General features: G+C 37.1%; 1 protein-coding gene across 6 annotated transcripts in view; it reads left to right on the top strand.

The window, feature by feature from the left end:
- LOC131430709 (tubulin monoglutamylase TTLL4) overlaps positions 1-16,038 on the top strand; it is a 55,584-nt gene that overhangs the window by 32,503 nt on the left and 7,043 nt on the right. For 2 of the 6 annotated variants that reach the window (XM_058595874.1, XM_058595873.1), the window contains exons 1-3: positions 13,713-14,191; positions 14,284-15,012; positions 15,084-16,005. In XM_058595874.1, coding sequence (XP_058451857.1) covers positions 14,123-14,191; positions 14,284-15,012; positions 15,084-16,005 — 1,720 coding nt within the window. In that variant the 5' untranslated portion in view covers positions 13,713-14,122. Of the gene's footprint in view, positions 1-13,411; positions 13,643-13,712; positions 14,192-14,283; positions 15,013-15,083; positions 16,006-16,038 lie in introns of those variants that run through there. The other 4 variants (XM_058595871.1, XM_058595870.1, XM_058595872.1 and 1 more) reach the window with 3 other exon arrangements.

Below are 16,038 nucleotides of genomic sequence, written 5' to 3'. Positions count from 1 at the left end.
AACTTCATGGTATTTCCTCGTCTGTTTGGGTAAATCGAGTAGTGATGATGTGATTAGTGAACTGAATCCAATAAAAATTTCGATTTACTTCCGTCGCTGGTGAGGAACATTTTAATTGAAAGCTGTGAAAATTGATATATTAATAGAAACGACCTGATGAGTGGATGTCAATTTGATCTCAATCATCTTTCGACCAGGGGAGGAACTGCCGCAATAATAATATTTTTGGCAAAATGTCAACTACCAGCTCTGTAATTCCTGTGATTGTCGAATTAGTCATCCATTTTCATTGAAAACCTTGTCTAGTACCTGCTGCTTTATATAGAGCAGTTCCCTCACAGGTGCTCAGTGGGGGCGTCAAGGTGCCTACCGTTATAGCTTTCATGGTTTTCCTTTGCCGTATGATGCTCCATGTGAAAAGAAATTAGCTGCAGTCAGTGACAACCTCAAGCTTGTGTTTCGGTTCGTTGAAGAAGGAAAATACTCACTGCTGCAAAATGTTTGAGACAACAGTGATGGTGTTGGTATGCTGGTGCAATGAAAAGCTTCTGTGTTGATGATTGTGGTGCTTCTTGTGATAGAAACAGTGATAAAGGATACACTGAGGAGAAAGAAGCTGTGTATGTGCGAGTGTTTAAACGACAACATATAATGAAAAACAGCATGGTAACAAGGTTAACTTGTCATCTCAGTTATGGGTTACCACATAAACACATTGTGAATTGAATCAGTGTGCGTTGATGAAAACGTGGTTTTGTTTTGATAGTGTGTTGGTCCAATCGAAACTAGCATTTGAACGGCGTATAATGAGTTCGTTGTAATATTTACTGAATGTCGTATTCAATTCATGGATAAGATTATTCGTTTCATCGACAAATATTAAACTTCTTAGAGATAATTTCATCTTGTTAAAACGAAAATTTTGATTTATTTCTTTCAATGTAGAAGGTACAGTAATGGAAGATGGTTTTGAAATATTTTTTCTTCCAGTGCTGAAAATTGCGTTACGATAAATTTTGTTTCAAAGTAGTTATACTTGATGGATGTCGCGAACCGAAAATTAATTTTGGACACCCACTTCGAAAATCCAACGACGTGGTCAGGTTCGAAAATCGCTGAAATTGGCTAATTCAACCATGTGCTGCGTTCTCATACATTTACGTGGGCGGCATACTAAAGCGTGAGCGGCAGGATCACAGAAAGCGTCGTAGTAAAACTAAGAATCGGCAGCTGTATTTGAATGTGTTTAAAATGATTAGAACAAACCCAGGACTGTCGAATTATGATTTTACCAAGACATTCGATGCCAGTCAAAGCACTGGGTGAAGGATTCGTTTGTGGGAAGGATTTCGTTCCTTACGGGCATGTAAGCAAACCAAACAGAACACTGAAACAGAAGACCAAAAGACGTGAACGAAATAGTACAATGAAATTCCCTCGAAATACGAATCTTCATAGACGACGAAACGTATATGATGATGGCCGAGATAAAGCATTTAGCGAGTTTAAATTCGTTTTTACCGATAAAAAAGAAAACATATGATCTGGGAATATATCTGTAGTTGCGGACAAAAAAAACAGGTTTTCTTGACGTATGTTCGTATTCTACCTTACAACAAAGCTCACAATAAACCTGCCTTATTTGGCAATTAAATGTTTCAACACGTAAAAATAAATCAAAATGCATGAGTATTGTATTAAATCAACTTAAAAAATGTGTCATTTTCTATGTTAGAATATGTCGATCTCAGAAGCCATAAATTTACATGATTTTTTTTCCTAAGTGGGTGGTATCTAGTAGAGATGGTCGGGTAAGCAATTTCTTTAACCCGAATCCGATCCATACATCGAAAGCAAAAACCTTACCCGAACGGGGGTATAATTTTTCTTCCAAACCCGAACCCGATCCGCACCCGATAAAAAATAAAAATATTTTACCCGAGCCGAACCCAAAAATAATCGAGTATTCGGGATCGAATATCTTAAACCGGGCCAAATTTTTCTAACCCGCACCCGTTAAAAACGAAAAAAAAGACCCGAACCCGACAAACTTTTTTTTTTCCCCGAACCCGACATATATCCGGATCGGATTGAGAAATAATGGCAATTGTCAAACAGAAATTGAAAAAGAAAAGAAAGGTGACTCGTGATGCGATAAAGACGAAGAAATTGTAGAACAGAAAGGCCCCTCGTGTTAGCCAACAAAGTGTACAAAATATTCCAAGTGGTATTCAAAGAAAAGTTCAACATTTCATCAAAACAAAATATTTTTTTCGCTTTTTTTTATTTTTTTATAAGTGACCTTAGTTTTGGGTGCTCAACATTTATAAACATTTTAGAAACATACTCAACATTATTTTATAAACATGGCTTCAGTTCAGTTTGCTTTTTTTTTATTAAAAATATAGTATTATAAACATTCCCAACAATTGGTGGCCGTCATTCGGAAGTAAGAGAGAAATAACATTTTTCGCACTCCTCCTGCAGACTAGCAAGTAATCAGACCCTGTCAGCTTGGAGTGAAATCAATCTTCAGCTCAGTAAAGCCATCACACGGCATCACATTCAACATATCATGCCAATTGTATGGGTGCGCAGTGCTACTATTTTGGCGCGCACAAATTTGACATTTCTTTTATCTACTTCTATGTAAAATTCGACGCGGACTCATCTGAGGGCGCCATGTTCGCAAAAAAGGATGTTGCCAATGATTTGTTCAGGAAATGTGAGAGCTATCTTGTTAATATGATGTCTTCGAAGTAATTTCATCTCAACAGCGTCTCAATTTCTTGTGAATTATAAGACGATTTAGACACGAGCCAATATTGCCCACGAAATTTAATTTTCACTAAAAGAGTAAATGCACTAAAAAAATATTGTTCTTTTCTAATACTGGTTAATCTTATTTGGTACCAGTGCTGTAAAACTTCACTTAATTCAATTGAAATCAAATGTGTGCACACACTGACGATCACTCTACTGCAGTAAACTTCACATTCTAACACACAATCTTCGCTATCGCACCGAATGGGCATCATCGTGTCCTTCATTCGTTTCTCTTTCTACCGAAGCTCATATTAATCACCGTTAGTTTATCTCTTGAAATAACAAAATATCTCTTACAATTGAATTGGAGACCGGCCTTCAAGTGAGGTTTATGTAAACATTCGAATTGGTTCAAGATAATGGATGAAAGGTAAACTAGTCACTGATATATCAATTACAAAATAAACATAATGAATTGTTCCCTCTTTCAGTTTTCATTTTTAATATTTCGAAACACATCTCAATACATTTCAAACAGTCGAAATTATCGATTTTAACTTGCTGGCGATAATTGAAAACTCAAATCAGAACCGCCACCTTCTATTTATCAATTAAAATAAAGAAAAAAGTGTTTTGTGTTATTGAGTTGATGTTTATGCCTATTTATTCGCACTTGCTCACTACCCACAGTGAAGACAGGGAAGACAATGGAACGGGTAGACTACTTGGCATTACAAACTGAGCAAGCAAAACTTCAAGTGACTAGGTACGGTTATCCAATTGACGATGAATTCTGGGAGCTTCGGCAACAAAAGCAAAATGAATGAGAAGAGATATGCTGAGAGTCCATAAATTTTTTTTTCAGCTAATAATATTCGATTGAAATGACGTTTTACCGCACTGACCCCTACACAACAGAGGAATACATGAAACTTTTTTTATGCCAGATGTATGAAAAATTCATGAAACGTCGATATTTTGTATTATTTCTAAAAAAATTGGTTTTCGAAAAAAATGGAAAATTGGAAAATTTTCGAATCGTAATGAGATTGGAATACGAAATAATATATCGAAAATCAACTGTTAAAGACGTTAAAGACATTTCAATACTATTGAGAACAGATGTCCAGTAATTTCAATTACTGGAATTTCAAAATCCCAGAAGGTAAATTTTCGCCAAATTCGACATGCATTTCTAAGACATCTGGCTATAAAATGACTGAAAATGTAAGAGTGCGCGAAAAGATTTTAACGGTGTTCGAAATTATGAAACTTTCCACTATAGCTCCCAAAACTATTTGCTTAGTTTCATGCTTTGATAGTTAAAATATATATGAAAATCATGTGAAAATTGAAGAAAATCGATGAAAAATGAATGCTTCATATTTACACTCTATTGTCTTCTGAAGAAATCATGTTAAGTTGAATAAGCTTTCTAATAATGAAATAATCTACAACTATTTTGAAAACACTTCACCACAATCACGGAATGCTAGCGAAATAACTCAATAAACATTTTAAATATACAGAAATAAATTGATCGTTGCAATGACGAACTCTCTCAGAAATAAAAGCTAAAAAACTAATCCTGAAGTGCAAACAAAAAACGCGCGGTCGGGTTAAACCGGAAAAAATATCGGTAATTTTTTACTAACGGCCAAAATCAAATTATGAAATGAACATAGCGAGGTACCTCACACCGATGATAACTCAAATAGGTGAATAATTTGTTGATAATTAGTTCGGTAATTTCGAATTTGTTGTTCAATTTATTTTATATTGTTGAGCATTTCACCAAGCTCTTATGAAGTTCACGAAGTACCCCTCCTAAACGAGCTTTAAAAACAAATCAAAACCCCAGTGGATAATTTGTTACTTATTAGTTGCTAATTAGTTACGGTTGTTTTTGCCTTTGTAGCTCAATTTTAGTTCATTTTTTCGTGTACTTCACTAAGTTCAAATGAAATTAACGAAGCAGCCTTCTTAAATAACCTTGAAAACACCTCGAAGCCCAGTGAATAATTTATTGCAATTTTTTTATCGGCTACGGTAATTTTGAATTTGTTGCCAATTTGTTTTATTTTTTGAGTACTTTACTATGTTCATACTAAGTTATGAACTAAGTTCATATGAAGTTATGAGCTAAGCTCATATGAAGTTATGACCTAAGTTCTTATTAAGTTAATTAAGCTTCTAAAAAAACTTGAAAACAAATCGAAACCCAGTTGCTTATTAGTTCCTAATTAGTAACGGAGTTTTGAATTTGTTGCTCATTTTATTTTTTATTTTTTCGAGTACTTCGCTAAGTTCATATGAAGTTAACGAAGTGCCTCTCCTAGATAAGCTTCAAAACGAATCGAAACCCAATGGATAGGTAATTGCTAATTAGCTATGGGAATTTTGAATTTGTTTTTATTTTCATAAATTTTTCCAGTAGTTCACTAAGATCATATGAAGTTAACTAAACAGCTCTTCTAAATAAACTTGAAGCAAATCGAAACTCAGTGGATATTTTGTTGCTCATTAGTTATTAATTGATTACAGTGGTTTGGAAGCACCTCTTGAAGATTGAAAACTAATTGATACCCAGTGGATAATTTGTTGCTAATTAGTTACGCTGGTTTTAAATTTGTTACTCAATTTTTCTTTCAAGTACTTCGTTGACTTCATATGAGTTTTAGGCGAAGTACTTTAAGAAAATTCAATAAAGCAGCAAATTCAAAATTATCGTAACTAATTAGCAACAAACTATCTATTGGGTTGCTTTCAAGCTTATTTGGGAGAGGTTCTTCGTTAACTTTATATGAACTTGATGTAGTACTTAAAACAAATTTTAAAAAATTGAGCACCAAATTCAAAACTGTCGTAACTAATAAGCAACAAATTATCCGCTGGGTTTCGATTTGTTTTCAAGTTTATTCAGGAGTATTACAGTACATTTCATATCGCACTAAATTGATCCTCTATCCGTTAAGAAAATAGGTGTTCTTAAAAACTAAATAATAAATTAACATTTAGGGGTTTTTGGTTTGTACAAAAAGTACATACTTCGTTTCGATTTCTTCGCGTTTCGCCTTCGGCTCATCAGTGCTTAAAGCAGTTCAAATTGAAACGCCATCTCCGCCTAACAGCTCAATTTGAACCGCTAGGCAAACGCAAAGTTCATACAATTTATATGACCCTTTGAGGATGTTTCACTAGGTGCCTTATCCTGTCTGACGTCTCGGGTGAAAACATGTTACGACCGACTACTGGTCGCCATAGAATTTGAACATTAAGGGGTTTTTGGTTTGTACAAAAAGTGCATATTTCGTATCGATTTCTTCGCGTTTCGCCTTTGGCTCATCGGTGCTGGAAGCAGAGAAATATCCTTAAAGGGTCATATAAATTGTATGAACTTTGCGTCTGCCTAGCGGTTCAAATTGAACTGTTAGGCGGAGATGGCGGTTCAAGTTGAACTGCTTTAAACACTGATGAGCCGAAGGCGAAACGCGGAGAAATCGAAAATTGAATAATCAAAAAGTTCGAATTGAATTGGTAGAGAGATGTAAAAATTATATTTGGGTAACTGACGTCCCGAACTGATTAAGAAGAAGTTCATCGATTTGTATCGAATGACGTATATTCATGAGATTAAGAATTCCAATCAATTATCATTGCACACGAATGATCTTATTTGTTCCGCTGCTTGAGTACTTGAGAAATTAAAAAAAATAAAAATTCGTTTAGCATCGTAGATAAATATTCAGATTAAGAAAATAATTCGCTAGTATCTGTAACTATTATTTATATTTGTAGTCATACTACTCCGGATATGTTAAAAGTAATCGCCATTTTATGAATGTGTTTTATGTAACGCTTTAAAAACATATTCAATTGTTGAAACACAATCTCGTTTTCGTAACCTGTACCTACTTTTGAAATAATTCTACTTTTTTTATCAAATAATTCTATTCGACTCAGCGAGAAAAAACTCTTTATCAAAACGGAACAAATATTGTATGTCTTTTTGTTCAGTCTTTTCCCCCTCAACATGTCCAACTAATAAAACCCAGGAAGAGTATTTCTGTAAACTTTCTGTCTATCATATTTATAGGAACAACATTTCCACGAAACGAAACCAACGTTTATATTGTCCGATGGTTTGGACGAATATTTCCCCTCGTCGTCGGATATATGATCACCAATTAATCACAAGTGGCGTATTATTCGCGGGAAAAACAGCCCACCAACGCATCGTCATCAGCAGCGGGGGCACAACATGGAAAACGGCGCTTTGGTTGCGTTTTATTTATTTTCTGTTTTATTTGCTTTGTTCAATTTCCATCACACTTAGTCACCTTTTTCATTCCAAACCATCCGAAATCTTGGGTATGTGGTGACCGCGTGGTTGACGGTGACGCCGACAGCACGGAACGCGCGAAATTCTTGCGCGATATTATTTTTAGAGTCGCCGCCCGGGATCCACTTTGGGGATTGTTGCCATGTGCTTAGGTGGACATTTTTCCAAACACAAATGGGGCCGCTTTCATCAACACTTCTCCGGTAGGTGTTTTTCGAGGACCTTGACATTCTTCGACCCATCCCCGTCCAAACGGACCTACCGGGCTTTCAATTTTTTTCTGTATCTACATTTCACAAGGATCGTTTGTTTCTTAGTTGAAATGATTGTTTTTTTTTTTATCGGAATCATCTCCATTTGAATATTTCCCGTAACTACCACAACGGTATAAACATTGGAAGAACGTTAGTCATCGATAGTTTGTTGGTATGTATATCATTGCATTTTTGTTATCCACAAAATTTGTTTGTTGCTATGCACATGATCAAGACATTGGATTTTCGAGGTATTGGCATAGAAGAAATTCAATCGGAAATTAGTTGTTGTTGTTCCGACATGCGAAGAGTTAAGAGCAATCATCTCAAACGCTATTTACTTCAATTATCACATAATCTCGCTAATATACATTTACCTTGCAACGCAGGATGTTTGTTCAAATTTAGCTTCGAAGGAATCGCCCGTTAATTGCTATTCTTCAACCTTTTCTCTTCGTGTTTATCACTCTCTTTGTGAGTTTTGTACTTCGACTGTGGTACGTTCGATTGATTGCTTGGAGTTGTTTCGTTCTCGCGACGCTCAGAGCATGTAGCGACGACTGTGGGCTAAATGTGAACATATTTTTATTTTCTTGTTTTTTGAGATTCACTTCGATACAACATAATAACTTATTACCAAAACACATTCAATCAGAATACTGGATATCTTATATCTATAAAAACTTTGGTAAATTGCTCAGTTCACAACCCAAAAAAGTTTTTACCACCAAGTGACCAATACTGAATCTGTCAGTAAAAGTCGTAAAAATCGATTAAGACATTGCACATCGACTAAAACATTGCACTTCGATGCGAAACATGCAAGTGTTCAATAATAGAAAGTTTACTTTTGCTTAGCGGTTTATGTAACCACTCGGCCAAACACAAACTGTCATGCACGGATAGGTCGAAGACGAAACGTAATAAAAATTGAAAACGATTACGTCCTCTAAGCATAAAACTCACTCTTCAACGAAGGTTTTGTTTCGTTTATTACAATCTCATTTATGAGAAAGGCATCATCACATCGATAGATAAATTAAACAAGGATTTGCAATATTTAAATTTAAATTGTGTTCTAAATTATAAAGGATAAAACCAAAACTTCTCAATACAAAATTCTCTAATAGCTGCACTCACCGTTAAGAACATTAGTAACTGTTTTGAACTTTGAATTTTTATTATTAGTGCAGGTTGAAGAAGATTGCGGGTTCGAGTCCGCCCTTTGATGAAAATTTTTCGTCGAACTAACTCCTAATGACTGTAAATAACTATAATTGTTTTATATTTTTTTACAGCAGTGGCATTTTACTTTCGAGCAACTGCTATTCATATTACAATTAGCTCAGCGAGGTCGAAATTTCAGCTATAGATTGATAAGTTGGACACGGAATCTATGTAATTATTATGTTTTTTTGCTCGATTTTGAAGGCTGTGTGGTAACTCACGTCTCAAATCAGAAAAAAATTGGCTGTCTTTTTCGTGGAAGATAGACATCTTCAATTTATACCAAAGACCACGTAAGAAGGAATAGTTTCTTAAGCACATTTGCAACGGCCATAATTTCTTGACACATTCCGGAAATAATTTCTTTGTACTCGTTTCGTAGGGTCCGTTCTTCTATATGTAATGGAATTTTTCATTTCATTTTTTAGTGGAACTCAGTAACACTTGAAATCAATGGTAATAGTGGCGGAGGCATCTGCGACTTTATCGATCGAAACACGAAAACGAACTGCTGACTAAAATAAAAAGGTGAGCATTTCGAACCTCTCGTGGGTGCTCATTTTCTGTGGTATATCATAAATCCATAAAGATCAAAACAAGATGTCGTTTCCTAAAAACATCAGGACATTCAAAGGAATGTTGATACTGGCAAAACTAGGAATTTTAACTTAAATCCAGTAAAAATTCGCTTCAGTGAGAAACAGTATGAATAACCATTAACAAAAGAGTGTGCCAATTTTTCGATGTCAATTTTGGTAGCTTTTAAGCAAAAAATTGTGAATGTGAATGTGAATTGACAATATTTCCTATAGCTTTTGATCCGAAAGTAATTCTGTTTTCTTCGATTTTGTTCAATATCTGAAATATTGCCAGTTTTAAACAACGGATAAAATCATCTCTTTGTTTTACCTTTTTTATAAATATAAAAAATAGGTATAAGTTTCACTCAAACTTTAGAAAAGTTTTCCGAGACCGGAGGGCCGAGTGTCATATACTAATCGATTCAACTCGACGAACTGAGCAAATATCCGTGTATGTGTCTGTATGTGTGTTTTCAACAAAGAGGTCGAGATCTCAGAGATTCCGGTATTGAATAGTTTTGAAATCGGATGTTTACTTTTTGAGTTGTACGAAGTTTTATGTAAAAATTTTCAGTTTTTTTGACAATATCTGTCACAATTGACCTTGTAAACAAAATATTTTTTTAGGGTAGATTCCAGATATGTGCAACGAAATTAAAATAATGTCAGTCATTTTCACGTCGATGGCTAACCTGTTTCCTCCATTTAGGATTCAAATGAAAGGTTTTAAGATCCATAAGATAAACTTCCTGTTTTTTAATCAGATCCGACTTTCGGTTCAGGAGATACAGGGTGATTAGTGTAAAAATGTTCAATTACCATAAATTAATCGGGTTTGCAGATTTTGATAGTCGAAGATCAAATAAACTTATTTCAGTTTTATCGATTTTCCGATTTTTGATCCCGGGTGGTACTTTTATTTGGAACGCATTACAATTTTTAAAGATGGCTTCACGAATTTTCAAAAATTTCGAATCAAATTAAGTGGGTAACAATCTTTTAGATGAATTTATCTGATTTCGGCTACACTGGTTTCCAAATTCTGGTTCCGAAAGTATCGGAAATAAAGGAGCTCAATCGTTTTCGGAAAGAAGGTCAAAACGAGTTTCATAAACGAAAATTCAAATTAAAAGATTCATTGTCGTATACAAAATTGGTGAATTTTATTCAATTCCGACTTCCGATTACAGGATGATGAGATTCTAATTTATTATTATTCTTATTAATCAATCGTTTATTCATACCCGGTTTTAATTAGGTTTTAAAATTCAAACCATCATAGATGACGACATTATAAAAGCATCTTCAAAGTTGGACTTAAAACTATTCCAATTTATTCGTCATGTTGATTCAACGCCATACAACTCTTTTGGGTTATGCAGGTCCCTTAATATCGGTAAGGCACGTTTTTTATTCATTCTTTGCGTTTCGACTTATTAAACTGCTATTGCTGCCTAACAGCAGACCCTGTCAGCTTGGAGCGAAACCAATCTTCAGTTCACCAACGCCATCGCACGGCATCACATTCAATATATCATGTCAATTGTATGGGTGCGCAGTGCTGCTATCTTGGCGCGCACGAAATTGACATTTCTCTCCCCTTCTTCTATGTACTAGATTCGATGCGATCTCATCTGAGGGCGCCATGCTCGCAAAAAAGGATGTTGCCAAAGATTTGTTCGGGAAATGTGAGAGCTATGGTATCTTTGCTAACAGTTAAACCGTAGACGCAAAGTTTACTCCACACAGTAAAAAATAACGGTGTTTACACGACAAGTAAATCACATCAGTTGAATCGAAAATCGGATTTAAAACCGTTATCAATGTAAAATTGAATTAGAATGCATTGATTCTTCAATCAACAAGACTGTATATTAAAAAAAAACGCTTAATGTTGCTTTCAAAGTAAATTGAGTAATGAAAAACTGTAAAATTATCTGCTTCAAAAATGTGCATGAAAACTGCTGTAAATTCACAAAATATTTTTATCTGTGTACATAAACCACACAGATGTGAAGTATCCTTTCTAATTGCTCAGATGTAAACAATTAAATTAACATTTAGCGGTTTTTTTGGATACAAAGTCAAAGATCAAAGGAAAGCATCTGCCGGGGCTCTCTTCCGAGTCATGCTCAAAGTGTTACTAAAGTAGAGTAAACGTTGTGTCTGCTTAGCAATACAAGTTGAATTATTGGGTGGGAATGGCAGTTAAATTTGAACTCCCAATGCGCTGATGAGTCGAAGAAAAAACGTGAAGAAAATGATAACAACATTGTGCAGTTTTCACAAAGCTTTATTTTCAGAAATAGTCCTTTTTTTATCAATCCTCTCTTTTATTGATTTATGATCTTCAGACTCAGGACTCAGACTTACAATGAATTCACTTTTGTGTATTTTGCGAAACAGAATGTAAATACAGAGAAACTGTTATTTGCATTTAGATTTTTTTTCTAATGCTCGACTTCATTTACAATGTTCATCTTCTAATCGACTAGAGCATTTCAAATGTCCCTAAACACTTAAAGCTTGCTTCAGATAGAATTGGAACGAAGACAATTGCCTGTATTTCAGTTATTTATGATTAAATTCAAGATCTTTTTTATACAAATGTAGCGTTTTCTTCATACTTTTAAGAAAAAATACGGATAAAATTATTCGTCACGGTTTCGAAGGAATTCTCGAATTTTTCCTGTAACACGGCTCATTAGGCGGTGCACACCTTCTTCGTCCATCGTTTTAGCTATCTTATTCCACCAGGTCGTCATCTGATTGATGTCTTTGACAACCTTTCCCTTTGCCTAGAGTCTCCTCTTCATGATTGCCCAGTATTTCTCTATAGGGTGGAACTGGAGGCAGCTGGGTAGGTTAGGGTTTTTCGGAACAAACTGGACCACTTTCTCTGCATACCATTCTTAAACGGCTTTGCTGTAATGACAGCTTGCCAAATCAGGCCAAAACATTCCGGGATGGTCGTGGGATCGAATGAATGGCAAAATTCGTTTTTGGAGACACTCTTTTTGGTATAGTTCCGATATCATTGTCTTATTTGTAACGACAACTTTCGTTTTTTTTGCCACAGCTGCAAATGCCCTGCCAAATCATAAATTTTCTTGCAAATTTTTCGGCAAAAACAAAATTAAATTTGGCTGGACCATCCCCCCGAACCGTTGCCAAGTAAAATTTTTGACCTGGGATTTGCCCGAAGTCAGCCTTGACATAGGTTTCATCGTCCATCAGAAGACACCCGTCGAACTTGGTCAGCACCTGGTCATATAGTTTCCGAATTTTGATCACACTATTCTGTTTTATGGTCCCATCGGTTGGTTTGCTAGCTCGATACGACTTGATTTCTTCCCGGAGTCGAGTTCTCCTCACGGTACTATGGGCAGCACCGAATTTTCTGGCCAAATCACGGTCAGACAGATTAGGATTCCTCTTAATCGTCTTCAAAATCTTACCACGCAGTTTCCGGTCGACAGTTCCCTACCGACGATTGGCTTGAGGCTTCCGATTCGTCGTCAATGTTTCCTTATACCGTTTGATAACGTGCCATACGGTATTTCTGGGCAATTTCAGCTGTTAAGCTAGCCTAGATGCAGACCACAATGGATTTTCCAAATAACTGTGCACAATTTTTTCCCTTCTTTCGGCTTCCATATTGATTGTTTACAAAGTAGAGTCGATTTGCGGAATGTCAAAAATCATACGTGAAGCTGACAAAATTCCCGACACGTGGGCGCCAAGAACTTCCGAATCCGTCCACCAGGAGCGCTACAATATGAGTAAAAGTTTGTTCCAATTCTAAATGAAGCAAGCTTTTACTTTCTCTTCTAATAATAACTAATTAATCTTACGTATACTTCCTAGCTATTTATGTAGAACGACACCCAAAATTGCCATTTTGCTATTAGTACTAAATAGTTGAAGAACATTTGTATAATAACGCAGAAAATAATCGAAAAAGAAATGTCATTATGTTCCACATCAATGTAAAATGTTCATGTTTTTGTATTCGCACAGGTTTATTCTACTCAGTAAACAATTCCAGCTCGTTAAAATTATATGATTTTAAATGCAAAATTTTCCGTGAATTTATTTATTCAATAACATTTATTTCTGGACTCAGTAGCGCTAGCCCACAGCGAGCTTCACTCGAGAACAGTATAAATGAGAACCATTATTATTTCGTCACCGCTCGCATTTCCATTGAGAAGAGCGAACGCCCTCGTATAAGTTTACGCTGGTTGAAAAGACAACAACCGTTTCGTGCTGAGTCCGCTGGCCGTGCGATTGAAGTCCACTACACTGTTGCAAGAAGCACAATCTCACGAGAGTGAAGAGAATTCGAACTATAAGTACCAATATGTGTTGGTAATACAGCATAGCATTGGGATAAGAACGTGATTAATTTCTTACGATTGACGGAATACATTTGGTGATTTTCGATTGGTAGCATCGTGTCAATCTTTTAGGTTAGTACAACTTCCTACTAGCTGCAGAATCATCATTTTCAACAATTTTACGACGGCACAGTGAGCGAGATATCAGCGAAAATTAAATTCGTGTACGTCGCGACAAACCAGAAGTGACAGCGGGGAGTTATAATTGCCGTCATCATCAAGCAGTGACTTCGACCATAATGTTCCTACGTACGAAAACGCTAGCGCTGTAATCGTCAAACAGTTTGGACCGAAGCAACAGTATAGTGCGCGGTAGGAAGAAACGGTGCGTAAAACACCGAGAGCACCTTGTAACTGCGTTTTGTTTCACATTTCGCGAAAAATGATGTGTGGTTGATTTGCTCACATCATCCATTGAGACGTTTGCGGAAAGCACGGACTCGTGCTTCAATTATTCTGTCAGTAGTTTCATCCGGATCCCGTAGCAAATCAGTCGATCGTACAACGAATAATGTTCAACGTGCCTCGTTTTGACAGCAGTTCCAAACGATTATGAAACGACCAGTGATTCTTAAAATAATCCTCACGTTGTTATATTTGTGCTATGAGTGTTTCAAATATGTAATGCTAATTATCCTCTTTGCATAGGAGCAATAATGTGCGCACTTGGAAATTGATGTCATTCCTTTCATTCGTTTGTTTCCCTTTCTTAGATAACGACAAAATTCGCTACCATAATGGATTTCAAACAGCAAAACGGCCAAACGCAGTACCCTCGGAGTAGTTCACGCCTGAAACATCAGTCAGCTGTGGCATCCAGTGTGTCTACGTCACCCTCGGTAGCACCGCAAAAGGTCACCTTACGGAGAAGATGTCGCAGTGAGTGCCTGCCAATGGCACCGATGCACGAAACCAAAAGCAGTAAATCCCGACTTCAAGGTCAGCACCACCATAATCAACATCATCATCATCACCATAATCACCACCAGCAGCAGCTTCTGAAATCGAAAGGCGACAATCCATCATTACTAATCGAATCATTCAGCCTGCAAACTACCGGTACCCGGAAGATGCTGCCAGTGATCGGAACCAGTGAACAGTTGCCCAGTATCGCAACCAACAATGCGAAAGAAAATGTAATGCATAATGGACACAACCGGCTGGAAGGCAGTGTGAATGCGAAAGATGTATATATGAGTGATCTGGATGCTTATCGGAGAGATCGAAGAAGCGGATACTACATGATCGGAGATCGACAGCTAGAATCACGTTTTGCACGAAATTTAGAAAGTTCATTCAACCCTCGGAACACAATTTTTGACCGAAGCAATAGGAAACTAAGGGCACGTAGTGAATCCGAACCACACGAACTCTATACCAGTTCGCCGATAATAGCATCGTCGTTCAACGGAAGAACTACAACTGCCGGTATCAATCGTGATGTGAGTACAATTAGCTAATGTAATTGAACATCCCACGTAATATGTATAAATACATTCCATTCTCTTTGTAGTTATGTCTCAAGCGAACTCGCGATACTATCTCACCAACGCTGGAGGGTGATGAAACGCTCGAATGTGTTGCCTCGCCACTGCTTCCCAAAGATTCGCCACCCTCTAAAATGATAAACGCGACTGAAATCACCGGTCTGGAGGAAGCTTCAAACAATACTATGTCTCAACTGCAACAACAACAACAACAGCACCGGTCAAAAGGTGTAAAGACTTCTTCCAGTTCTAACGGAATACGGGCAACGAAAACTGTTCGCTCTCGTACTGGAGTAGCAGTAAACAAGTACAAGTCAAGTCTGAAATCCGCTCCGACAACGGTATCGGCAATCGTTGCTTCCGGAGGTGGTGTGTCAAGTCTCGTTGGTCGCAAATCCGTTTCGCCACCACTGCACAAACAAATGGCCGGTTCTACCTCACCAACTCCGTCCGGGATTTCTACGGGGACGAGCGGTGGTGAATCCGTGCATACCCAGGATCTGGACACGGAAACGATCGGGCACTCGGACGTCGGGGATGATGAAGACCTGGACGATGAGTGCGGCGAAGATGATGATTTGGACGATGAACTAGGTGACGATGATGAGCTACTGAACGGATCGATAACCGATTCAGAAGATAATTATCAAACCTATTTGGCGGCATACCAGGCAAGAACGAAATCCCATTCAACTTCCCCTTCACCCTCATTGGTGAAAGGACCAGTCACTTCGATTGGTTGTGTGCAAGGAGGCTATCCGCCGGATGGGCCGCTAGCTCCCAGCTTGTTCCCTAACGTACCGCCTTATATCACGTTTGCAACACACGAGGACAAAGGGCCCCCGATGCCACCGGGTATTCACAAAGTGCTCAAGTGGAAGATGACATTAATAACACCAATTATCGTACGGAAAGTCCTCATCAACAGCGGCTTCCGGCTACTGAAAAGTGAGTATCTCCGCAATGTATTATATTATGTTT

Source organism: Malaya genurostris, chromosome 2, assembly GCF_030247185.1.
Source record: "Malaya genurostris strain Urasoe2022 chromosome 2, Malgen_1.1, whole genome shotgun sequence".
Classification (NCBI taxonomy): Eukaryota; Metazoa; Arthropoda; class Insecta; order Diptera; family Culicidae; genus Malaya; species Malaya genurostris.
Note: the sequence above shows the minus strand (reverse complement) of the source record. Positions and strands in the feature narration are given on the sequence as shown.